Source organism: Bos indicus x Bos taurus, chromosome 11 (genome assembly GCF_003369695.1).
Source record: "Bos indicus x Bos taurus breed Angus x Brahman F1 hybrid chromosome 11, Bos_hybrid_MaternalHap_v2.0, whole genome shotgun sequence".
NCBI classification, from domain to species: Eukaryota; Metazoa; Chordata; class Mammalia; order Artiodactyla; family Bovidae; genus Bos; species Bos indicus x Bos taurus.
In genome coordinates, this window is record NC_040086.1 from 50,036,001 (window position 1) to 50,062,959 (window position 26,959).

General features: G+C 38.3%; 1 protein-coding gene across 1 annotated transcript in view; it reads right to left on the reverse strand.

Annotated features, from left to right (window-relative positions):
• DNAH6 (dynein axonemal heavy chain 6) overlaps positions 1-26,959 on the reverse strand; it is a 283,738-nt gene that overhangs the window by 183,476 nt on the left and 73,303 nt on the right. Inside the window, exons 17-23 of the mRNA XM_027555566.1 lie at positions 20,484-20,597; positions 16,175-16,318; positions 12,888-13,100; positions 12,125-12,217; positions 7,842-7,961; positions 5,319-5,499; positions 1,936-2,032 (exon numbers count right to left, since the gene is read on the reverse strand). Of these exons, the coding sequence (XP_027411367.1) occupies positions 1,936-2,032; positions 5,319-5,499; positions 7,842-7,961; positions 12,125-12,217; positions 12,888-13,100; positions 16,175-16,318; positions 20,484-20,597 (962 nt within the window). The remainder of the gene's footprint in view (positions 1-1,935; positions 2,033-5,318; positions 5,500-7,841; positions 7,962-12,124; positions 12,218-12,887; positions 13,101-16,174; positions 16,319-20,483; positions 20,598-26,959) is intronic.

Genomic DNA, 26,959 nt, shown 5'->3' on the forward strand with positions numbered 1-26,959 from the left:
TACACACATGTGGGCTGTGCTGATGTGAGCTGGCAAGGGATTTTCTTAGATGCCCAACAGGGCCATTTGAAGGCATGAAGATATTCTATGGAAAAAAAAAAAAAAAAACCTGGAGAAGGGGCATACCTGGATGCTGAGGGATGAGAGAGAGGGATGAGGGTCTGGCTGGAGAAGACACTTTACTCCTATGGAGGAAACTGCCTATGAGAGATCCCTCAGGACTGGAGGCATCTCATGAGCTCATGGAAGGCCCCATGTGAGAGAGGGGGCCAGTTGGGTACCATCCAACTCAGATTTCTCCTGCTGTACTACCTCTCCTCCCTTCCCTGCCCCAAACCTGGAGATCCCAGAAACCTAATAGAAAGTAGGGAGGGTTGACCATTATACATCCTTATCATCACTAAAGGCTTCAGCTTTGCAACAGATCTGGGCCAGAGAAGGGAGATGTTTTCACTTTGAAAGAATTTCAGAATTTCGATGATTACAGATTGTTTAGTGGGTTAAGACAACAAGAGATTTTTTGGCATTATTATCTGAGAATGGCCAGAAAATTCATGGGGTCTGCTTAAGATTCTGAGCAGGAAGAAACTAGCCCCTTGTAGGGAATGCAGAGGTAGTCCTTAGAAATAAAGATGTTTTGGGGTTGCACTCTATCAGTCCTACCAGATACAGAATAATTCATCTCCCTTTTCAACTAATGAAACAGACAACTGTCAAGATTGGACTATGAACCCTGACAAAGCAGGAACCATGCTGCATTCCTCTTGTGTCCCCAGGACCTAACTTGTGGCCCCAGGAACTAATTCATATGGTTCATAACATGTCTTTCTTAAGGCTTGGAAAGTGAAATCAATGGTGCACAGAGCCTCTTGACCTAATAAACACTGCAGGCCTAGTTGACATAATTCTAAACAAAAGGAAAAAACAAAAGCTGATGCTTTTGGTGTTCAGCATTATCACAGGTAAATTTGTGTCCAGGTTTCTTTAAATATCAGAAGTAGTGTACAGATTTTCTCTACACTGGGGAGACCCAAGCTGGGAGCCACTGCTTTAAGAGTGAAATAAAAGGCACATCTCAAACCTATTCCTCTATCTTTTCCTGTGTTGCCTGAATCTGTTGAACTCAATCAAATCTTCCAGATCTTGGATGTCTCGTGTATATACATACCCTGGAGTGGTACCCAGCAACAAACCCTCTTAACCAAATAACCAACATAAGCATGTAACACTGGCTGACTTGGACAGAACTTACCAGCCATTTCTTTTATAGCTAACAGGAAAAATCCACAGAAGATGAACATTTTGTGATATTGTCTATGTTACGGTACAATGTGCCCCAGTGAATGAAGTCTGGAGCTCTTGTGATCATCAGGTAGTCATAGTCTGTTCGTATATAATTGCACTGAAACGGTTTATTTACATGACTGTCCACGTGCTAACCACGAGCGCCATTAGAGCAGGGATCTGGCCTTTTCTTCTTATATCTTTAACACTGAGCAAAACATTTGGTATGTTTCTAGAATGAATGGATGAGTAAAAAATTTCATTTGGAATTTGTGAAATGACCTTTTAGATGACTTCTACAGTGACCCTCTTAGGCCATCAATTAGCCTAAAGAAATCAGCTCAGGCAACAAAGGTCTCTAACTTTTTACAGATACATCCGTGGACACATGCACTCATGCAGGTGCACACATACACACCCAGCAGTGAAATGGTGCTGTGATCAAAAGTTCTTCCAGCGCCTACCCATTTAAACCAAACACTGTATCTTTATCCTTGACAAGATGAGCTACATTGCTATTATGAAATATATTTCCTGCTTCCCTTTTTGGTCCCCTGATGTTTTGAGGTTATGGTTTGTTTTAAAGTGTATCTTCACAAATTCATGGAAACTCAACTACTAAAAATGTTGTTGGTAGCCTTATAAACTTACCTTGGAAAGATAACTCTTTTTGATTCTAAATATGCCTCTAGACACTTCTGAATTTGATCAAGTAATGCATTATTATTTTGAAAAGTCTCCAGAAGCCCTGTTCATTGAAAAAAAGGTATTGGTAAAGTCTTGTTGAAATAAATAGAGAATATAATTTTAAATATGATATTAACTTTTTTAAAAGCTTTGGTTTTATTTGGTAAAAGAATGGTCTAATAAAATTTGGGAAGGTTGGTTAAGAATGTTAAGTATTTTTTTTAGCATCTATCTTATTCTATTTTTTAATTGAAGTATAGTTGACTTAGAATGTTGTGATAATCTCTGCTGTATAGCAAAATCACTCAGTTATACACATATATACATTCCTTTCTTTATCTTCTTTTCCATTATGGCTTACCCCAGGATACTGAGTATAGTTCCCTATGCTATACATTAGGACCTTGTTGTTTATCCATTCTAAGTGTAATACTTTGCGTCTACCAACTCCAAGCTCCAAGTCTATCCCTTAATGATGACATTAATTTTAATATCTGCCACTGAAGAACAAGCATTTAATTTGAAACCTTTTTATCTGGCATCATCCACTTTTGGGGATTAGGGGTGCACAAACTAAAGCCAAACAACTGCCTCCTCTTGACCCTCCAAACAAAGCCATTCTCTAAATGCTACATTTTCTTTGTCACTTCCTTACTCATGTCTTCTATTTCTTCTGCCCTCTTTAGATGCTGAAATTGTGGCAATCGCACCCTATTTCTTCATCACTAAACAGTAGCACCTTAAGAAGCAAGATTCATGTCTCACTTGACATTGATGTTTTGGTGCCTGTCACACTACCTGACTTCCATACCTGTTCAAGAATCAAATCCAGTCTTTTCCATGGTCTCCAAGGCTCTATGTGATCAGTGAAAAGAAAGTGAAAGTGAAAGTGAAGTCGCTCAGTCGTGTCTGACTCTTTGTGACCCCATGGACTGTAGCCCACCAGGCTCCTCTGTCCATGGGATTCTCCAGGCAAGAATACTGGAGTGGGTTGCCATTTCCTTCTCCAGGGAATCTTCCTGACCCAGGGACTGAACCCAGGTCTCCTGCATTGCAGGCAGACACTTTAACCTCTGAGCCACCAGAGAAGCTCCCAATCCAATCTCCAACTCATTACCCAAGCACACTTACCTCTCTGGTCTCACTCCTAAGCCCTCTCCTGTGTGCTGCTCTCCACCCTGTTCTGGCTTCCTTCCTTACAGGAGTACACGCTAAGCGTGCTTTTACTGCAGGGTCTCTACCTTTGTTCTCTCTGATGTTAGCAATACTCCCTTATATCCACAAACATATTTCATTCCTTCATTCTTGCAGATTTCTACTCAAAAGTAGTCACTTTATCAAAATATCCTTTCAACACACACACATACACAGCAGCCCCTGGCTATTCTTTTGCCACATTGCTGCTGCTGCTGCTAAGTTGCTTCAGTTGTGTCCAACTCTGTGTGACCCCACAGATGGCAGCCCACCAGGCTCTGCCATCCCTGGGATTCTCCAGGCAAGAACACTGGAGTGGGTTGCCATTTCCTTCTCCAATGCATGAAAGTGAAAAGTGAAAATGAAGTCACTCAGTCATGTCTGACTCTTCGTGACCCCATGGACTGCAGCCTACCAGGCTCCTCTGTCCATGGGATTTTCCAGGCAAGAGTACTGGAGTGGGTTGCCACTGCTTTCTCCACTTGCCACATTACCCTACTTAATTTTTCTTCACAGCTTTATCATCATCTGAAATTATATATATATATATATATATGTATATATGAGAGTGTAAGTCGCTTAGTCGTATTTGACTCTTTGTGACTTGATGGACTGTAGCTCGCCAGGCTCCTCTGTCTGTGGGATTCTCCAGGCAAGAATACTGGAGTGGATTGCCATTCCCTTCTCCAGGAGATCTCCCTGACCCAGGGATTGAATCCAGGTCTCCTGCATTGCAGGTGGATTCTTTACCATCTGAGCCACCAGAGAAATCATATATATATCTCTCTCCACACTTCTGTATCTGAAATCCCTGGGACTAAATGTATTTTTGAAATCTTTTTTTTAAATTCCAAAAGTTATACAACAAAAGTCAAGTTGGGACTGGGGCAGCACTCTGCAATAAGACACGTTAATATTATTGCAGCAAGAGGTTTGAATATGCACATTTAGTGGGGGGTGCTAGACAAGATAAAAGGTCTTTCAGAGATATCCATGTTTTAATCCCCAGAACTTGAGAATTTGTTAGTTTTTATGGGAAAAGGCACCTGGCAGATGTGATTACACTATGGATCACAGGATGGGGAGATTATCATGGATCATGCGGTGGGCCCAGTGTAATCACAGGGTCTTTATAAGAGGTAGAGAGGCAGATGTGATGGCAGAAACATAGACTGGGGTGATAACAGTTGTGGCTGAAAGGGGACTAGGAACCAAGGATTATGGGGAGCTGCTGGAAGCCCCAAAGTTTTAAGGTTTTCAATTCTATCATCCCATAGAGTTTTCCCTGTCTATTTCTGTAAGAGTCTTTGGGCAGAGACCACAGCCCAGCAGCTGCTTCTGCCTGAAGGAAGCTCTCTGGGATTATCACCATGACAGACCATGTGCTGCCATTTACAGAACAACAAGTTGTTGAGCTGAGGCTTTAATAGAAAACATAAAGTTCAATCACTCAGTATGTGTACCCCGAAAGATTTTGATTCTACATCCCTAGAAACAGAACTTATTAAAACACATTTCAACTGTAAAACACTGGGGACTCTATTCAATACTTTATAATGACCTATATGGGAAAAGAATTTTAAAAAGAGTGAATATATGTATATGTATAACTGATTCACTTTGCTGTATACCTGAAACTAACACAATATTAAAAATCAACTATACTCCAATAAAAGTCAACTAAAAAATAAATAAAACACATTTCAACCCTGAGATTAGAATTACTTTAGTGGCATTATTCGTAAGTGGTTATAATGAATTACTTAAAGTGTGGAAATTTGTATGGTTAGAAGTCTGTAAGAATGGGTCAACTGAATGGAAATGTACGTTTTGTAACCTAAATTGTGAGATGGAAGCATCAGTGATACTGTATGGGGAAACATTCCCCAATGCTACACACTGCAAAAGAAGTAGATGCTTGTGTGCCGAAACTATCAACTGAGCTGAAGGATAATGATGACAATACATTAATAGTAATAAAATGACAGGTGTTCAATTCACATTGCTTAGCAAGAGTGTCAAAGGTACTACAAATATTCCCGGTCATCAGTGCTGACTAGATCAAGGGTTGAATGTACCACATATTATTAGAATCTTACAGGTGATGAATGCTGTGGATGATTGTAAAGTCTTTTTGTGTGTTTCTTTTCTACCTGGTTGAGTAGCTGCTCGGAGAGCGTTAGGCAGCCGGTTAACCTTCCTCATGATTTCCTTCCATGACTTGTCCACTTGAAGGAACATCTTGGCCTCTGCAGGCAACTGCCTTTGAATATCTGGAGCATTAAAAATACTCTCTAGGTAGAGCCAGTTTCTCTGGCAGTTCAGCCATTCTTCCTAGGAGAAAAATAAGGACATTATCAAATGTTTTAACCCAAAGTTGAAAATACACAGCTATGTTAAAAATAACTACATGAGGATTCACTGTATTTTTTACATTTTGGCGGTGTCTCACAGGCCTTAATTTTTCATTAAAAATTTTTTTTTATTTTATATTGGAGCATAGTTGATTGGCAATGATATGGTATACGGCAAAGTGACTGAGTTAAACCAACAGAAGCATCAATTCTTTTTCAAATTATTTTCCCATCAAGGTTATTACAGAATATTGAAATAAGTTTCCTATGCTGTGTAGTAGGTCCTTGTTGGTTATCTATTTTAAATTCGGTAGTGTGTGCATGTCAACCCAAACTCCCAATCTATCCCTCCCCTGGCCCCCACCCCCATAATGATAAGTTCATTCTTTATGTCCTCACAGCTCCTTTGAAATAAAACCTCTTTAAAATATCCAAGACTCATCTCAGCCTAATTCCAACTCATTTTTTGGTATGAGTAGAGTTATAATGAGTCTACTACCGTGTGGTAACCAGAATGGACCCAAATAAAGAGGATTAAAATGCCCAGAGGAGACATTCTAGGGGGAAACAAGATGGTTCAAGGAGTCTGAAGGGTTGGGAAGCTGTTTAGTGACTGTTTCCAAATATATAAAAAAGATTCTTTGCCTCAGTGATGTCTATATTCTTCCCTCTCCCTCCTTTTAAAGAAGAAATATAATTCATTTTCAATTAAAAGAGTAAAACCTGCTTATAACAGAACATGTGGCAAAGACATAAGACTGGGAAGAATAAGAAAACCGTATACTGTCTCTCCTCTTAGAGATGATCACTGTTAATCAAAGAAACCACAAGTGCAGGGTCAGATCTAAAGTCTGTAGACCTCACCTTTCCACTGTGCCTCTTGCCATAACCCTGAGATCCGTAAAAGAGCATCTCTCACCTCACTCTAGATTTGGGGGCTATGCCAAATCCCTAATATCCCAACCACTCCCTGGTTTATTTCAGGTTCATACTTTCTATGCAGTTAATTCTCTGGAGGGTCCCTATTACTCAGGGATCGGATTATAAGGTGTACATTGAAGAGGATGGATTCCTGAAAAAGGTCTCTATGAAATAAAGATGAGACAAATTGTCTTTTCCTACTTAGTGCCTGTATTAAGTCATAGATAACTTTTCATATTAGAACATATAGGGAAGTGTCACCCAGGCATGTCTGACTCTTCGTGATCCCCTAGACTGTAGCCCACCAGCCTCCTCTGTCCATGGAATTCTCCAGGACAAAATACTGGAATGGGTTGGCATTTCCTTCTCCAGGGGATCTTCCTGACTCAGGGATCAAAGGATCTGCCTCCTGCATTGCAGGCAGATTCTTTACTGTCTGAGATATAGGGAAGCCCCAGAACATAGAGGAACCCCAACACAATTAATTCAACAGAAAAAACTGAAGTCAAAGAAAGACATTGGATGGGAAAAAAATTAGACCAGAATAAGTGGGCTCTTTGTTTTATTATGGGATAATCTGAGGTACAGTAAAATAAAAAGGAAGTGTGTATGAAAGGAAGGGCACCACGGAGACTTCGAGGAACAGTATTAGTCCAGTAAATATGAGCTTGCTGTGATAAGACCCTTAAGGTGGCCCCAGGACCAGGGCTTCATGCCCTTGTGTGATCCTCTCCCCCTGAGTGTGGGTGCCGCCTGCGACTTGCTTCTAGTTATGGAGAATATGGTAAAGGTAATAGGATGTACACAATTAGGTGTAAATACACGAGGCTGTAGCCTCCATCTTGCCTAGAGACTTTCTCTTCCCTGCTTTACTGATGAAACAAGTCATCTTGTTGAGGAAGTCCATGGAAAAAAATTGAGCAACATGGAGGAGCTGAGGATGGCCTCTGACTGACAGCCAGTGAGAAACTGAAGCCCCTGGTCCTGGAATTGCAAGGAAATGATATCTGTCAGCATCTTCCCTTAGTTGAACCCCTGATGGGAACCCAGTCCTGGCCCACATCTTGACTGAACCCTTGTGAGACCCTTAAACATAAGACCCAGTTAAGCCATGAACTCCTTACCCACAGAAGCTGTGGGATAATAAATGTATCTTGTTTTATATGACTAACGTTTGTGTATTTTGTTTCACAGCAATAATAACTAATTATTGATGGTACAGTCTTATAAAGAAGAGCTCAAGGTATTTGCATTCTCCTTATATTCTGAGAATAATAAAATGTCAGTATTGAATCTTACATCTAAACTTTATACTGCCTAACCCTAAGTGAACAAATGACTTCTAAGGTCCTGTGACTTTCCAATTCTCTGAGTCCGTGAATTGAAATTACCCTTACTCACCAGTGTTTGATTAAACAAAGCAAGCTGTTTCTGCCATTCATCTACTCGAGCTTTCAGTGGGCCAACGTAACGTGATGAGGCAATGGTTGCAATGTTGATGGTGCTGTCATCAAGAAGGACCTTTCAGGAAGGGTGAAGAAAGTATGTGCAACATCGTATGTTAGTGCTCTCAAAGATAATTACAGATATTTAACTCTGAGAATCTATTTATTTATTTTTATCTTTACCTTAAAATTTTTATTTTATATTGAAATAGAAATTTCTGTTGGATTTACAACATTGTATTAGTTTCAGGTGTACAGCAAAGTGATTCAATTACACACATACATATATCCATTCCTTTTCAGATTCTTTCCCATCTAGGTTATACAGAATATTAAGTAGAGTTCCCTGTGCTATACAGTAGGGTCCTTGTTGATGATCTATTTTATTTTTATTTTTTTTAAATTTAATTTTATTTTTAAACTTTACATAATTGTATTAGTTTTGCCAAATATCAAAATGAATCCGCCACAGGTATACATGTATTTCCCATCCTGAACCCTCCTCCCTCCTCCCTCCCCTACCATCCCTCTGGGTCGTCCCAGTGCACTAGCCCCAAGCATCCAGTATCGTGCATCGAACCTGGACTGGCATCTCGTTTCTTACATGATATTTTACATGTTTCAATGTCATTCTCCCAAATCTTCCCACCCTCTCCCTCTCCCACAGAGTCCATAAGACTGTTCTATACATCAGTGTCTCTTTTGCTGTCTCGTACACCGGGTTATTGTTACCATCTTTCTAAATTCCATATATATGCGTTAGTATACTGTATTTATGTTTTTCCTTCTGGCTTACTTCACTCTGTATAATAGGCTCCAGTTTCATCCACCTCATTAGAACTGATTCAAATGTATTCTTTTTAATGGCTGAGTAATACTCCATTGTGTATATGTACCACAGCCTTCTTATCCATTCATCTGCTGATGGACATCTAGGCTGCTTCCATGTCCTGGCTATTATAAACAGTGCTGCGATGAACATTGGGGTACACGTGTCTCTTTCCCTTCTGGTTTCCTCAGTGTGTATGCCCAGCAGTGGGATTGCTGGATCATAAGGCAGTTCTATTTCCAGTTTTTTAAGGAATCTCCACACTGTTCTCCATAGTGGCTGTACTAGTTTGCATTCCCACCAACAGTGTAAGAGGGTTCCCTTTTCTCCACACCCTCTCCAGCATTTATTATTTGTAGACTTTTGGATCGCAGCCATTCTGACTGGTGTGAAATGGTACCTCATAGTGGTTTTGATTTGCATTTCTCTGATAATGAGTGATGTTGAGCATCTTTTCATGTGTTTGTTAGCCATCTGTATGTCTTCTTTGGAGAAATGTCTATTTAGTTCTTTGGCCCATTTTTTGATTGGGTCATTTATTTTTCTGGAGTTGAGCTGTAGGAGTTGCTTGTATATTTTTGAGATTAGTTGTTTGTCAGTTGCTTCATTTGCTATTATTTTCTCCCATCCTGAAGGCTGTCTTTTCACCTTGCTAATAGTTTCCTTTGATGTGCAGAAGCTTTTAAGGTTAATTAGGTCCCATTTGTTTATTTTTGATTTTATTTCCAATATTCTGGGAGGTGGGTCATAGAGGATCCTGCTGTGATGTATGTCGGAGAGTGTTTTGCCTATGTTCTCCTCTAGGAGTTTTATAGTTTCTGGTCTTACGTTTAGATCTTTAATCCATTTTGAGATTTTAAATTTTTGTTTTTATGTATTTGATCTATTTTATATATAGTAGTGTGTATATGTGGAGAAGGCAATGGCACCCCACTCCAGTACTCTTGCCTGGAAAATCCCATGGACGGAGGAACCTGGTGGGCTGCAGTCCATGGGGTTGCTAAGAGTCTGACACGACTGAGCAACTTCACTTTCACTTTTCACTTTCACGCATTGGAGAAGGAAATGGCAACCCACTCCAGTGTTCTTGCCTGGAGAATCCCAGGGACGGGGGAGCCTGGTGATCTGCCGTCTATGGGGTCGCACAGAGTCGGACACGACTGAAGCGACTTAGCAGCAGCAGCAGCAGCAGTGTGTATATGCTGGGACTTTCCAGGTGGTGCTAGTGATAAAGAACCTGCCTGCCATTGCAAGTTAGACACAAGAGATGTGGCTTCGATCCCTGGGTCCATAGTGTTGCACAGAGTCCGACGTGACTGAAGTGACTTAGCACACACACACCCAGTGTGTATGTGTTAATCCCAAACCACTTAAAAGCCAACTTTCTGAATTAAAAGCTTAGTCCCACCCATTATTTCCCACCTAACCACTTCCTCTCCTTCTTCCCTTCACCAGGATTTACAACCCATTATGATGTTTTCTTCAGCGTCACCATGGAACTTCTGATTGTCAAATCATGGCTATTTCTGTCATTTATTAATGGCACACATTTCTGTTTAGCTCAGCCCTTTTCTTCAATCTCCCCCTACAAGTTATCTGGTACTTTACACCACTTTATTTCTCAAAGTGCTCAAAACTTGAAAAAGTAGCTGCCTGCTTTATCCAATGAAACATCATTCTCCCTCAATTATCTTGAGGAAGAGGAAAAGTGAGCTCATTCATGTCAAGCTCTGGATGTTTATAGACAAGTTTTCATCTACCTCCTTCCCCTACTCCTTCTCCATATGCCACAGCAACCCTTGCAGAACATGTACATTTTAAAAAACGTGTCTTCTAATCTAAAGAATTTTCATTGTTCTATTTAAATTACAAACTTCTTCAGAGCAGAAGCCCCATCACCTGTTATTACCTGGTCTCATACTGACTGATTTCCATCTTGGGTCTGCTCTCCCCTTCACCACCCAGAATGCTGTCTGGTCTTGCTCTTCCAAACTACACCTGGCAAAGACATTTCATCTCCAATTCTAGTTTGGGGACACACTAAGAGAATGGGTCTTTGCTTTAAAAAAATATTTTGTTGAAGTATGACTGATTTACAGTGTTGTGTTAATGTTAGCTATATAGCAAAGTGATTCAGTTATACATATATATATATATATACTTTTTAACATTCTTTTATATTATGACTTATCACACAATATTGAATATAGTTCCCTGTGTGGGATTTGTTTTTTAAATTGAGTCATAATCCCCATATTCCTGTGCTAAACAAATATGCCTTTGGATATTGTCACTAAGAATATTCCAAACACATGGGTCAGATTTATCTTCTTTTGCTGTTAATAGAGCATGACCATCTACTGCTAATCTCAAAAATTTCAAGTGAATTTAGCTTCTTAGTGTGCTATAAACCTGAAATGCTTATTCATGCTTCTTTGCCTTATTTAAATGGTTTGAAGTGCCTTCTATTCTCAACTATTAATATCAAACCTACATATTTTTAAGGTCTAGAATGTCTTGGCTGGTCTAGCAAGGATTCTCTGATCACTTCAGCTACAACTGATCTCTTTGCTATTCCAAATTCTCCAGCAGTTACTGACTACAAGACTTTTAACTCATATATATATGTATAGTTGATAAATGAATATAGAATGAAGTAATGGAAACTCCATAATTACCCTAATCGCCTCCTAATTGCCTTTTAAATTCTTAAAATCCTCTTCTCCATTCAGTTCAGTTTGGTCTAATCGCTCAGTTGTGTCTGACTCTTTGCGACCCCATGTATGGCAGCATGCTGGGCCTCCCTGTCCATCACCAGCTCCCGGAGTCTACTCAAACTCATGTCCATCGAGTTGGTGATGCCATCCAGCCATCTCATCCTCTGTCATCCCCTTTATTAGATGACACTAATTTGCTTAATTTTATTGAAGAGCATTAATGCATATGAAAACTTGTGATACTTTAATGTGTATTCCTTTCTATCTCATGCTTTGATTAAAAGGAAAAAATTCTTTATGTCATATCTATTGCTTTGATAAGTATTTCATGTACAAGCATTCATGTCCTGGTGGCTCAGTGGTAGAGAGCCTGCCTGCCAACACAAGAGATGTGGGTTTGATCCCTAGGTTGGTAAGATCCCCTGGAGATGGAAATGATAACCCACTCCAGTATTCTTGCTGGGGAATCCCATGGACAGAGGCGCCTGGCAGACTACTGTCCATGGGGTCTCAAAAGAGTTGGACACGACTTGATGACTAAACAAATATTCATATTCATATTTTGCCTTCTCAATTAGATTTCTCCCTAACAACTTTCATATTTCAGTCCTTCATTATAATCTCCCATAGGATATTTAGGACTAGGTCTGGCAAGAACCTTCACCATAAGTTTCGATAATCCAGTTTACCCACCTGTATATCATCTGTGCCACCCAGGATAAACACATCTTTGGAATCACGGTGAGGCAGGACAACAAATTCAGTTGTTTTCCAAGAATCTTCCACCTAGGAGATTGATCAAGTCTTAGTATATCTCAGTTCATTTATTAGGTTGATAAATGAATATGGAATGAAATAATGGAAAACTCCATAATTATCCTAATCTCCTAATTGCCTTAAAATTCTTAAAATCCTCTTCTCCATTAGGTGGTACTAATTTGCTTAATTTTATTGCAGAGCATTAATACATATGAAAACTTGTAATACTTTAATGTGTATTCCTTCCCATTTTATTCCTTAATTAAAAGGAAAAAAGTCTTTTTACATAGATCCTTGGTAGATGTGTATTTTTAGAGTAAGGAGGTTAAACATCCTACGGAGAGAAATCCTCTCAATGTGCTTTTGAAGCACTTCATAGAGTTAGTCTTCTCTAATATGTACTTTGAAAGATAATATATTTTGTCGTAAAAGATCTTCCTTGTTGTATGGTTCTTTATTCAAAGCATGCAAATGTGTTGCCATCAAGTTCCTATTGGAGTATAAGCTAAGCAGAAAGAAGATATGTATAGCGGTGATAACAATAATAATGATAATAAATGTAAAGAATCAGCAGAAAGATAACTGATAATGAGACGGTGGAACTTGCCATGTTGAAAAACAAAGTTTGTAATCTTCCCACTGAATATGAAAACCTTTATATCTCAGGACCTTCAGAATACACATTTTTCAGGTTTACCTTTTTAAGGATTGTTTCTAAGGCAGCTTCTCCAGAAGCCTGTCCAGAAATGTCCTGAATTTCTTGGCCAAAGTCAAAAACATGTAACTCAGCGAGCTTCTCCAAGGTTAATGGAACTTCAAGGTCCACTAGGGTGGCATCAACAGTTTGTTCAATAGCTGCCCAATGTCTAGGCTTCAGAGTTGGGTTCCTCAGGTCAATGATAACTGGAAGCTGGAAAACACACACTCTCTGAGGCACCATTCTTTTTATCCTAAAAATACAGTCCAATTTGGAAATGTAAAAAGCTGGAAAGAACACCTCTGATGTATGTAAACAATGAAAAATCTGGACAAACTGCAAATTAATGACTTGTATTGAATCCATCAGAAAAGTGAGGTTGCAGCAAAACCAGCTAACTCAAAATTTAGAGAGACACTGGTATCCATAGTTTTCTCCACAGAAAGAAGTTTCTGAGAATTTGTTTACCTAGGAGAGATACCTTGGGTTGCCATTTAAGCCAGTTAGAAGATGTAGCTGAATTTTAAAAATAAATTGCTAAGAGTGAGTGTAGGGTAGCATGAGAGTGTGAAGTCTCAGGGGCAACAAATACATAGAGGGTTTCACAGAGAAGATTGGAAGAACCCTAAGAAAGCCTATCTTATGGTGTGGTCAGAAACATGCAAGTAAAAAGATAGTAAGAAAATACTTTTACATTGCTGGAAGAAAACACAAAATCTGCCGACTCAGAATTATATGCCAGTGAAAATATCATTTTAAAATAAAGGATAAGGACAAAAATTTGGGGAGCTCATTGCTAGCATACCTACTCAATAAGAAATATTAAAGGAAGTTCTTCAGGCAGCATGAATGCTATGAGTCAGAAATTTAGATCTCTACAAAGAAATGAAGAATATTGAAAATGGAATATATGTAAAATAAATTTCATTTTATTTCCCATTTTTACTCCTTAAAATGTAACTATATAAAACAAAAATAGCAACATGTTGTGTTTATACTACATATAAAAGTAAAATACATGACAACATTAATAAAAAAGATGAGAGGGAGGAATGGGGAATATGGTATCATAAAATCTTTATACTCTACATTAAGCAGTATAATATTGTTTGAAGGTTGATTTGGATTAACTGAAAATCTAAAAATTGCTTAGAACAGGTGTGAACAATAATTCCATGGAGAAGATAAAATGGAATAAAAAAACATATACAATTAATTCAAGAGAGGGGAAAAAAACAAACAAACAAATTAAAAAAACAGCGTGACAGCACTTTTAATCACATCACATATGATTTACACATCAATAATGTGTAATCACATCAATAATGCTTTAAATGTGAATGGTCTAAACATGTTAGTTAAAAGACTTAAAAAATCAGATTGTATAAAAAATCGGGAACCAATTATGCACTGTTCAAAAATCCACTTTAAATATAAAGACAGAAAAATTAAAAATAAAAAGATGGAGAAAGTCATATCGTGCATATCGTGCAAAAGAAAGCTATACTATATATACAAATTAATATATAATTATATTAATTTCAGACAATTCAGTCTTTAGAACAAGAAATCTTATAAAAAATAAATGAAGCCTCTCAGAAAACTAGGAAACTTTGTTATCTTAATATAGGGCATCCATAAAAATGTTTGACTAACATCATACTTAAAAAGAGATTGAACGTTTCTCCTTTAAGATCAGGCACAGGACAAGGATGTTTTCTCTCATCACTCCTATTCAATATTGTATAGAATATCCTGCCCAGTGCAAGAAGGCAAGAAAAAGAAAGAGAAGACACACAGATTATAAATGAAGAAATAAAATTGTCTCAATTCACAGCTGAAGGAATTTTCTATGTTTATAATTCTGAATAATGTACAAAAGCTAAAATTAAAAAGCAAATTTAGCAAGATTACAGGATATAAGACCAATATACAAAGGTCAACAGTATTCCTACCTACCAGAAATGAACAATTGGAATTTGAAATTAAAAGCAGTATCATTTAAGATAACATAAAAGAATAGTTTTAAATCTAACAAAGTATGTGTATAGTCTGTATGCTGAAAATTACAAAACATTAATGAAAAGAAATATAAGACCTAACTAAATGAAGGGATAGGCTGGTAGGAGATTAGAAAATTCTATCTTGTGAAGATGTCAGTTCTCCTCAAAATGATCTATTGACTTAACACAGTCTCCCCCAAAATCCAAGCAATTTGTTGTACATATTGATAAGCTAATTTTAACATTTATATGGAAAGGTAAAGGAATTAGAATTGACAAAATTGTGAAAAGAAGAACAATGAAGAACTTACACTACCCGATTTTAAGATTTTCCAGCTACAGTTATCAACACGGTGTGGTACTGGTGAAAGAACAGACTTACAGAGCAACAAAATAGAATAAAGTATTTAGCAATAGACTAAAAAATATAGTTAGCTGATTTTTCACAAAGATGCAAAGACAATCAGTGGAGAAAGAATACTCCTTTCAAATAATGGTGCTGGATCAACTGAATATCTACATGCAAAATGTAAATAACTCAGAATAAATCATATACCTTAATTTAAAAAAAGCAAAACTATAAAACTTCCAGAAGGAAATACAAGAGAAAATTTGCATGATCTTTAGGTTTGGCAAAAAGTTGTCAGATACTAACTAAAAAAGTAATATGTAAAAGAAAAAAATATATTAATAGGATTTTATTCAAATTTAAGCCTGTTGTTCTGTGAAAGTCACTATTTAGGGACTAAAGTCACTGGGAAAAACATTTTCAAGTTACATATTTGAAAAATGATTTATATCAGACTGTATAAAAAAGTCTTAAAATTCACTAATAACAAACAAGCCAATTAAAAATTGAGCTAATAGCCAGACAGACCTTTCAGCAAAGAAGGTGAATGAATGGCAAATAGACATGGGCAAAAATGCTCAACATCACTAATCATTAGAAAAGTGTAAATCACCATTATGAGATATTACTACACATTATTAGAATAGTTAAAATTGAAAACAAAGCAAACCAAATTTTAAAAGAACTCCTTATTGATAGATAACAAGTGCTAGTGAGGATGAGAAACAACTAGAATTCTCATACTACTCAGTTGCATGATTTGCCCAGCTAAGGAAAAGGATGCAGTTTGTGCCTCTGCAGTAACTGAATTTGTCTGTTGCTTCTTCTCTCTGCAAAGGTAACTTAAACAGGGAAGAATTCCTAGCTTTGGTCTCATTAGCCTCAAGTATAAATGACTGACCTGGAGTTTCTGAGATAATTTCATCCAAGCTTACCTTTTCTTTCATTTTTTCCACCTTACTTTTTAGCTGGGGCACAACACTGTTGGGTGGCAAGCCTTTTTCCAGTTGAGTCACAAATTTGGCATATTTAGAAACTTGACTATTTAGAAGTTCTGGATCCAAGGAGTCAAATTTGGACTATGAAAATTAGGGGGAAAGAAGTTAAGACATATGATAAAAGGCAAACTTGAAATAGTAAAAATTTCTTTACTCAGATTTTCTGGTAGCTATGTTGTCAATCAAGTCAACTTTATGCTTTTTTAAATGACTCTACTTATGAAGATTTCTAGTAGTAGACCAGGCATTGTTTATTACTTTCATGTCCTTTTCTCACATACCATCAAATGCAGTATTGCAATCCCTGTAATTTATTCCTGAGGGCCAATCATTGTAAAGTTACAAATAGCTAATTTTTATTCTTGTGACCTAGAAACTTCTTACCCAGTAGTCTCCTATTATATTTGATTACATATCCCTTTAATGTAACTTATTTAAACATGCACTTCAATGTATGCATGCATCTATAAATATACTTATCAGTTACATAAACATATAAGCATATACGTATCATGTCAGATGGTCATATGGATTGAAGGCAATAGAAAATTTATAAAAATGAAAAGATATTTGATGCCCATGGATTGGAAGAATTAATATTGTTAAGATGTTTATACCACCTAAAACAATCTACAGATTCAGTATGATCCTTATCAAAATTCCAATGGCATTTTTTTTCACACAAATACAACAAACAATCCTAAAATTTGTGTGGAATCACAAAATACCCTGAATAGACAAAACAATTTTGAGAAAGAAAAACAAAGATAGAGGGATCAACCCCTTGATTTCAGACTATGTTCCAAAGTTATAGTCATCAAAACAGTATGGTATTGGCACAAAAACAGACACATAGATTAATGGAGCAGAAATAAACCCACACATATATGGTCAATTAATTTACAACAAAAGAGTCAAGAATATATTATGCAGAAAGGACAGTCTCCTCAATAAATGGTGTCGGGAAAATTGGACAGCCACAGGCAAAAACAAAGTAACGAAATTGAATCACACACACAAATAACTCAAAATGGACTAAAGATCTGAATATAAGACCCAAAACTTTAAAACTCCTAAAAGAAAACATAGGTATTAAGCTCTTTGAGAAGGGTCTTGGCAATGATATTTTGGATTTGACACTGAAAGCAAAGGAAAAAAAGTAAAATAACAAATGAGAATCTAACTAAAAAGCTTCTGCACAGCAAAGGAAACCATCAACAAAAGAAAAAGTCAGTCTATTTAATGGGAGAAAATGTTTGCAAATTATATATCTGATAAGGGGCTAATATCCAGAACTCATATAATTCAATAGCAGAAAAACAAATAACCTGATTAAAAGTGGGCAGAGGATCTGAATAAACATTTCTCCAAAAAAGATGTAACAGATATCCAACAGGTAAAGATACCTGAAAATATACTCAACATCACTAGCCACTGGGAAATTAAAATGAAAACCACAATGAAATATCACCTCATACCTGTTAGAATGGCTAGTAACAGAAAGACAAAAAATAAGCAGTGGAGAAAAGATATGGAGAAAAAAAGAATACTTGTGCACTGCTGGTAGAAATGTAAATTGGCACAACCACTATGAAAAACAGTATTAAGATTCCTCAAATGATTAAATATAGAGCTACCATATGACTCAGCAATTCCATTCCTGGACTTTTATCCTAAGAAAACGAAAACACTGATTTGAAAAGATATATTCACAGCAGCATTACTTACAATCGCCAAGAAATAGAGACAACCTAAGGAAAGTTATGACCATCCTAGGTAGCATATTGAAAAGCAGAGATACTACTTTGCCAACAAAGGTCTGTCTAGTCAAGGCTGTGGTTTTTCCAGTGGTCATGTGTGGATGTGAGAGTTGGACTGTGAAGAAAGCTGAACACTGAAGAATTGATGCTTTTGAACTGTGGTGTTGGAGAAGACTCTTGAGAGTTCCTTGGACTGCAAGGAGATCCAACCAGTCCACCCTAAAGGAGATCCATCCTGGGTGTTCATTGGAAGGACTGATGCTGAAGCTGAAACTCCAATACTTTGGCCACCTCATGCGAAGAGTTGACTCATTGGAAAAGACCCTGATGCTGGGAGGGTTTGGGGGCAAGAGGAGAAGGGGACGACAGAAGATGAGATGGCTGGATGGCATCACTGACTCGATGGACAGGAGTCTGGGTGAACTCTGGGAGTTGGTGATGGACAGGGAGGCCTGGCGTGCTGTGATTCCTGGGGTCGCAAAGAGTCGGACACGACTGAGAGGCTGAACTGACCGACTGAACTGTGTTCACCAATGGATGAATGGATAAAGAAAATGTGTTATATGTATACAATGGACTATTATTCCACCATAAAAAGAATGAAACTTTGTCATTTGGGGAACATGGATGGACCATGAGGGCTTTATGTAAAGTGAAATAAGTCAGACCAAGAAAAATACCATATAATCTCACTTATATGTGGAATCTAACACAAAACAAAGCAAGAGTCTAAAGTAAAACAACTAAAACAGAATAGATGGGTGGTTTCCAGAGAAAAGGGATGGGTGGATGTAATGGGTGAAGGAAGTCAAAAGGTACAAACTTATAATTATAAAATAATTATAATTATACATGGGAATGTAATGTACAGAATGCTGCTGCTGCTGCTAAGTCGCTTCAGTCGTGTCTGACTCTCTGCGACCCCATAGATGGCAGCCCACCAGGCACCCCCGTCCCTGGGATTCTCCAGGCAAGAGAACTGGAATGGGTTGCCATTTCCTTCTCCAGTGCATGAAAGTGAAAGGTGAAAGTGAAGTCGCTCAGTTGTGTCTGACTCTTAGCGACCCCATGGACTGCAGCCTACCAGGCTCCTCCGTCCATGAGATTTTTCAGGCAAGAGTACTGGAGTGGGGTGCCTCACCTTCTCTGAAATGTACAGAATAGTGACTAGTTAATAATAGTGTATTGCATATTTGAAAGTTTCTAAAAGAATAGATCTTGAAAGTTCTCATAAGAAAACAATTATAATTGTGAATGGTAACAGATGTTAACTAAACTTACTGTGGTGATCGTTTTACAATACACACAAATATAGTTTCATCATATTATACACCTGGAGCCAATACAGTGTGTCAAATATGCCTCAACTAAAAATTTATAAACATTCATTTTTTTCTAGATACAATGTCTACTTTTTGTGCATTTCCTGGGTAAATCTGTCCCACTTCAGAAGCCACTGCTCTAATCTATGGTGGGAATCAAAGAACTTTCTAAGCTTCCTCTTTACTATTCAGGAGCATTTTCTACTTCTGAGATAACCAATAAATGAGTTATACAACAGCACTTAAAAGTCTCTGTTATAATAGCATATACATGTTTGTTTTCTGCTTTCTTCACCAAAAGGTAAATTCTGTGAGAGTTTAGACTCTTCCCTTTTATTCGCCACTGGTATCCACTGTGTCCAGAACATTACCTAGGAATCATTCTTGTGTCACTGTGGTTTAACCTAGATGTATGACTTCTAATTATGGGTACCAGCACAGGGAAGCTGAACCAGCAAGTGTAAAGCAATATTTGTGAAGCTGATGGTATTTCTAGTATATGCATATCACACTGGAAAGAATAGATGGTCATATATTCTGTCTCCTAGAGGGTTAATCCTTGTTAATGTTTGAATACAAGAGTAGACCCTAAGAACCAAGCCTTATGATACTTGTCCCCCTAATTTACTATGATTAGAATTTACTATTGAACTCTCAAAGAAAGATCCTAGATCTCATTACCATGATTCTATTCTATCACAGGGGAAAAAAATGGCTTTATTTTTTCTAAAAAAAAAAAAAAAGACAGTGAAAACAGAACCTCAGCCAACAGAAATCTAATGTTGTAGATCATAAATAAAATTCTACGATCCTTAGTAACACTTGGCTGTATGTATCAGGACAACACTGTATTCAGAAACCACAAAGCAGTTAAATGCCATATGGTGAGGTCCTTTGATCCCTCCTTCATTTAGTGTTCTTAAACAGAGGACCTGAGAAGCCTGCCTTACAATAAAGCATTCTTTTTTGTGGTACTTAAATATTTGTGTAGCAGAAAGACCTCTGTGCATTTCATTGGAAAGCTGATAAATTCCCACAAAATTATAATATTGCATATTTTACTGAAAGACACCAGATTATTTAAAAACTATAATCCATACTACCATGATTTTAAAGTTAAATGATATAAAAATTATTTAAGAATTAAGAATTTTTCTTTTTTACCTTTAACCATTCTTGCTGGAGTTGATCCCATTCAGATAAAGAATCCCAGAGCAATTGTTTAAGCTTCAATTCAGCACTAACTTCTTCCAAAGCATCAAACTTTGACACTTCTACCTTTAAAAATATAATAAGCAAAATGTACAATTTAATTTTCAGATATAGAGATCTTATGTTATCTTCCTATTAGTAATTTTTGTCTTTTCATTTGTTTCTATCTAAGAGAAACAAATGAAAAAAACAAGTGAAAAAACCCCACATACATTCAAATTTCTATTTGAGGGACAAAATATCACTATTTATACATCCTTAGAACTTAGAAATTCTCAAAAGACACAAGAGGCATTACGGAGGTTTAAGGGCATTTACTCTTAAGTTGGATCATATCTGACTGGTTTTTCACATAGACAGATGAGTCCTCAGAAGGATCTATATCCTTTCAGTTCAGTTCAGTTCAGTCTGTCAGTCATCTCTGACTCTTTGCGACCCCATGGACTGCAGCACGCCTGGCCTCCTTGTCCATCACCAACTCCCGAAGTTTACTCAAACCCATGTCCATTGAGTTGGTGATGCCATCCAACCATCTCATCCATTGTTGTTCCCTTGTCCTCCTACCTTCAATCTTTCCCAGCATCAGGGTCTTTTCAAATAAGTCAGTTTTTTGCATCAGGTGGCCTAAGTATTGGAGCCTCAGCTTCAACATCAGTCCTTCCAATGAATATTCAGGACTGATTTCCTTTAGGATGGACTGGTTGGATCTCCTTGCTGTTCAAGGGACTCTCAAGAGTCTTCTCCAACACCACACTTCAAAAGCATCAATTCTTCAGCGCTCAGCTTTCTTTATAGTCCAACTCTCACATCCATACATGATTACTGGAAAAACCATAGCTTTGACTAGACGGACCTTTGTCGGGAAAGTAATGTCTCTGCTTTTTAATATGCTGCCTAGGTTGGTCATAACTTTTCTTCCAAAGAGCAAGCATCTTTTAATTTCATGGCTGCAGTCACCATCTGCAGTGATTTTGGAGCCCCCCAAAATAAAGTCTTCCCATCAATTTGCCATGAAGTGATGGGACTGGATGCCATAATCTTAGTTTTCTGAATGTTGAGTTTTAAGTCAACTTTTTCAGTCTCCTCTTTCACTTTCATCAAGAGGTTCTTTAGTTCTTCTTCACTTTCTGAAATAAGGCTGGCATCATCTGCATGTCTAAGGTTATTGATATTTCTCCCAGAAATCTTGATTCCAGCTGGTGTTTCCTCCAGCCCAGTGTTTCTCATGATGTACTCTTCATATAAGTTAAATAAGCAGGGTGACAATATACAGCCTTGACATACTCCTTTCCTGATTTGGAATCAGTCTGTTGTTCTAAGTCCAGTTCTAATTGTTGCTTCCTGTCCTGCATATAGATTTCTCAAGAGGCAGGTCAGGTGGTCTGGTATTCCCATCTCTTGAAGAATTTTCCACAGTTTGTTGTGATCCACACAGTCAAAGGCTTTGGCGTAGTCAATACAGCAGAGGTAGATGTTTTTCTGAACTCTCCTGCTTTTTCAACGATCCAACGGATGTTGGATCCTATATCCTTTAGGGCTTATATGTAGATGATGGAAGAGGGATGATAGAAGATGGAGAGAATTTTTGTGTGGTAATTGGTGGAGGGGATGGGGAGATTTAAGATGGAGAGAACATTCTGGTTTCTCACCTATTTCTAATCTAATGGACTGATTATGAACCCTATAGAGAGAAAGGTTCCAAGAAAATCTAAAGAAGCTGTTTTCATGGCTTGGAGATTAGTTGCACAGAAATTATGAACCTTGAGATAAGCCAGGATTTCAAACATTCCATAGAACAGCAGTAAATACACACGCTTATCAAGAGCAGTCAGAACATTCCCCAGGATAAATCATATGACAGGGCACAAAACAAGTCTTAACAAGTTTAAGAAGATTGAAATCATACTAAGTACTTCTTTTAGCCACAGAGGTGTGAAACTAGAAATCAACAACAGTAGGAAAGGTGGAAAATTTACACATGTGTGAAAACTAAACAACACAGTCCTGAACGACCAATGGGTTAAAGAGGAAATCAAAGGGAAATTAAAACAATCTTGAAACAAATGAAAGTGGAAACAGCACACTAGAACCTAAGAGATGCTGCAAAAGCAGTTCTGAGAGGCGAGTTTATAGTGATAAATGGATATATTAAGAAAATCGAAAAGATCTCAAATAACATAACTTTACACATCAAGGAGCTAGAAAAAAGAGAACAAGCTAAGCCCAACATTGTCAGAAGAAAAGAAGTAAGTTCAGAGTGGAAATAAATAAAATAGGGATCCGAAAAATAATAGAAAAGATCAATGAAACTAAAAGCATTTTTTAAAAAGATAAATCTTTTTAAAGATTTAAGGAAAAGAAGAGAGGTGACTCAAATAAATAAAACCAGAAATGAAAATGGATACATTACAATTTACACCACAGAAATACATATGATCTTATGCCTGCATGCATGCTCAGTCATGTCCAACTCGTTGTGACATGTCCAACTGTAGCCCACCAGTCTCCTCTGTCCATGGGGTTTCCCAGGTAAGAATACTGGAGTGGGTTGCCATTTCCTTCTCGAGGGGATCTTCCTGAGCCAGGGATCGAACCCACATCTCCTGCATTGGCAGGAGGATTCTTTACCACTGAGCCACATAGGAAGCCATATCATAAGAGATTACTATGAAAAACTAACTGTATACCAACAAACTGGATAACTTAGAAGCAGTGCATAAATTCCTAGAAACACATAACCTATTAAGACTGAATCAGGAAGGAGGAGAAAATCTGAACAGAAAAATAAGGAGTAAGGAGATCAAATCAGAAATAAAAAACCTCCGAGAACAGAAAAGCCCAGGACCAGATAACTTCACTGGTAGATTCTACCAAACATCTATAGTGGGGGTGGGAGAAAGAATTAATGCCAATCTTTCTCAAACCTTTCCAGAATATTAAAGAGGTGGGAACACTTTCCAACTCATTTTACAAGGTCAGCATTACCCTGATGATAGGGATCTAGCCTTGTCTTCATTAAGAATTAGAAATGATTTCCTACACCTCTTAGGCCTTCACTCCTGTCCCCCTAATAACCAAGAGCTGGAGACGAAGGTTGGATATGAGGTCATCCTATGCTGTGCTGTGCTTAGTCACTCAGTCATGTCCGACTCTTTGTGACCCCATGGACTATAGTCCCCTCAGGCTCCTCTGTTCATGGGGATTCTCTAGGCAAAAATACTGGAGTAGGTTGCCATGCCCTCCTCCAGGGGATTTTCCCAACCCAGGATTGAACTCAGGTCTCCCACAGTACAGGTAGTTTCTTTACCATCTGGGCCACCAGGACAGCCTGAGGTCATCCTAAAGAATCATAAAATATAGATATGGAGTCTGGAAGGAGGGAGACACACTTCTATTTCAGGCTCTGGTTCAAGCTACACTATTCTCCCTGACCCAAAGGAGTGCTTACCTGGTATAGCTTTTTATTAGGTAATGTTTCATCCATAGTTCCCTTCCTACCTCACACTTTCCTGTCTTATATGTCAGTTAATTCAATCTGGGGACAACTTTGAACCATAATTCTCTGACGCACAAACTTCCTGCCTCAAGTATTATGGCAGTTGCATTTTCTAGTGTCCAGGTTATTATTTTGCAGGTTGCTCTACCAAGCCTCAGGTCTGGAGTGGAGACTTGGAGGGCTCAGGTCTCAGAGCCCTCAGACCACTTTCTGGTCATCCATTTGGGGCTCTGGAAGAAATGGATGCATCTCCATGTGACGTCCAGGCACTTCTCTGAAATTTAGGGGAGACTATTAACACTCCTTCATTGCAGGTGGCCTCTGGTTTTGGTCCCAGGAATCTTTCCAATTTGCTTTTCTCTTTGTTCTCTCTAATAGCTATTCCAATACTTTAGCTCCAATATTTTGGCTACCTGATACGAAGAGCCTACTCATTGGAAAAGACCCTGATGCTGGGAGAGACTGAAGACAAAAGAAGGGGGTGACAAAGAATGATATAGTTAGATGGCATCACCGACTCAATGGACATGAATCTGAGCAGGAGATAGTGGAGGACAGAGGAGCCTAGCATGCTGCAGTCCACGGTGTAACAAAGAGCTGGACATGACCTAGTGATCGGACAACAACAATATCTGTTCAGAGCACTTATAACTCTCACTCATTTCTTTTCATTTTGCGGGGGGGCATATCATTTAGCTTTTTAATTTTGAGGGATCCATCTTTGCCCTGGCTTAGTCAATTCTCTTCTTTCATCAAACTGCACATCAAAATGAGAGCAAATGAGGCAATATTGATGAAATCAATAATATACACATCAGTTCAGTTCAGTCGCTCAGTCGTGTCTGACTCTTTGCGACCCCAGAAATCACAGCACGCCAGGCCTCCCTGTCCATCACCAACTCCCGGAGTTCACTCAGACTCACATCCATCGAGTCAGTGATGCCATCCAGCCATCTCATCCTCTGTCGTCCCCTTCTCCTCCTGCCCCCAATCCCTCCCAGCATCAGAGTCTTTTCCAGTGAGTTAACTCTTCACATGAGGTGGCCAAAGTACTGGAGTTTCAGCTTTAGCATCACTCCTTCCAAAGAACACCCAGGATCGATCTCCTTTAGAATGGACTGGTTGGATTTCCTTGCAGTCCAAGGGACTCTCAACAGTCTTCTCCAACACCACAGTTCAAAAGCATCAATTCTTCAGTGTTCAGCTTTCTTCACAGTCCAACTTTAACATCCATACATGACTACTGTAAAAACCATAGCCTTGACTAGACGGACCTTTGTTGGCAAAGGAATGTCTCTACTTTTCAATATGCTGTCTAGGTTGGTCATAACTTTCCTTCCAAGGAGTAAGCGTCTTTTAATTTCATGGCTGCAGTCACCATCTGCAGTGATTTTGGAGCTCAAGAAAATAAAGACTGTCACTGTTTCCACTGTTTCCCCATCTATTTGCCATGAAGTGATGGGAATGGATGCCATGATCTTCGTTTTCTGAATGTTGAGCTTTAAGCCACCTTTTTCACTCTCCACTTTCACTTTCATCAAAAGGCTTTTTAGTTCCTCTTCACTTTCTGCCATAAGGGTGGTGTAATCTGCATATCTGAAGTTACTGATATTTCTCCTGGCAATCTTGATTCCAGCTTGTGCTTCTTCCAGCCCAGCGTTTCTCATGATGTACTCTGCATATAAGTTAAATAAGCAGGGTGACAACATACAGCCTTGACGTACTCCTTTTCCTATTTGGAACCAGTCTGTTGTTCCATGTCCAGTTCTAACTGTTGCTTCCTGACCTGCATATAGGTTTCTCAAGAGGCAGGTCAGGTGGTCTGGTCTTCCCATCTCTTTCAGAATCTTCCACAGTTTATTGTGACCCACGCAGTCAAAGACTTTGGCATAGTCAATAAAGCAGAAATAGATGTTTTTCTGGAATTTCCTTGCTTTTTCGATGATCCAGCAGATGTTGGCAATTTGATCTCTGGTTCCTCTGCCTTTTCTAAAACCAGCTTGAACATCTGGAAGTTCACAGTTCACATACTGCTGAAGCCTGGCTTGGAGAATTTTGAGCATTACTTTACTAGCATGTGAGATGAGTGTAATTGTGCGGTAGTCTGAACATTCTTTAGCACTGTCTTTATTTGGGATTGGAATGCAAACTGACCTTTTCCAGTCCTGTGGCCACTGCTGAGTTTTCCAAATTTGCTGGCATATTGAGTGCAGCACTTTCACAGCATCATCTTTCAAGATTTGAAATAACTCAACTGGAATTCCATCACCTCCACTAGCTTTGTTCATAGTGATGCTTTCTAAGGCCCACTTGACTTCACATTCCAGGATGTCTGGCTCTAGGTGAGTGATCATATACCATTGTGATTATCTTGGTCGTGAAGATCTTTTTTGTACAGTTCTTTTGTGTATTCTTGCCACCTTTTCTTAATATCTTCTGCTTCTGTTAGGTCCATACCATTTCTGTCCTTTATCGAGCCCATCTTTGCATGAAATGTTCCCTTGGTATCTCTGATTTTCTTGAGATCTCTAGTCTTTCCCATTCTGTTGTTTTTCTCTATTTCTTTGCATTGATCACTGAGGAAGGCTTTCTTATCTCTTCTTGCTATTCTTTGGAACTCTGCATTCAGATACTTATATCTTTCCTTTTCTCTTTTGCTTTTTGCTTCTCTTCTTTTCACAGCTATTTGTAAGGCCTCCCCAGACAGCCATTTTGCTTTTTTGCATTTCTTTTTCATGGGGATGGTCTTGATCCCTGTCTCCTGTACAATGTCACGAACCTTCATCCATAGTTCATCAGGCACTCTATCTATCAGATCTAGTCCCTTAAATCTATTTCTCACTTCCACTGTATAATCATAAGGGATATGACTTAGGTCATACCTGAATGGTCTAGTGGTTTTCCCTACTTTCTTCAATTTAAGTCTGAATTT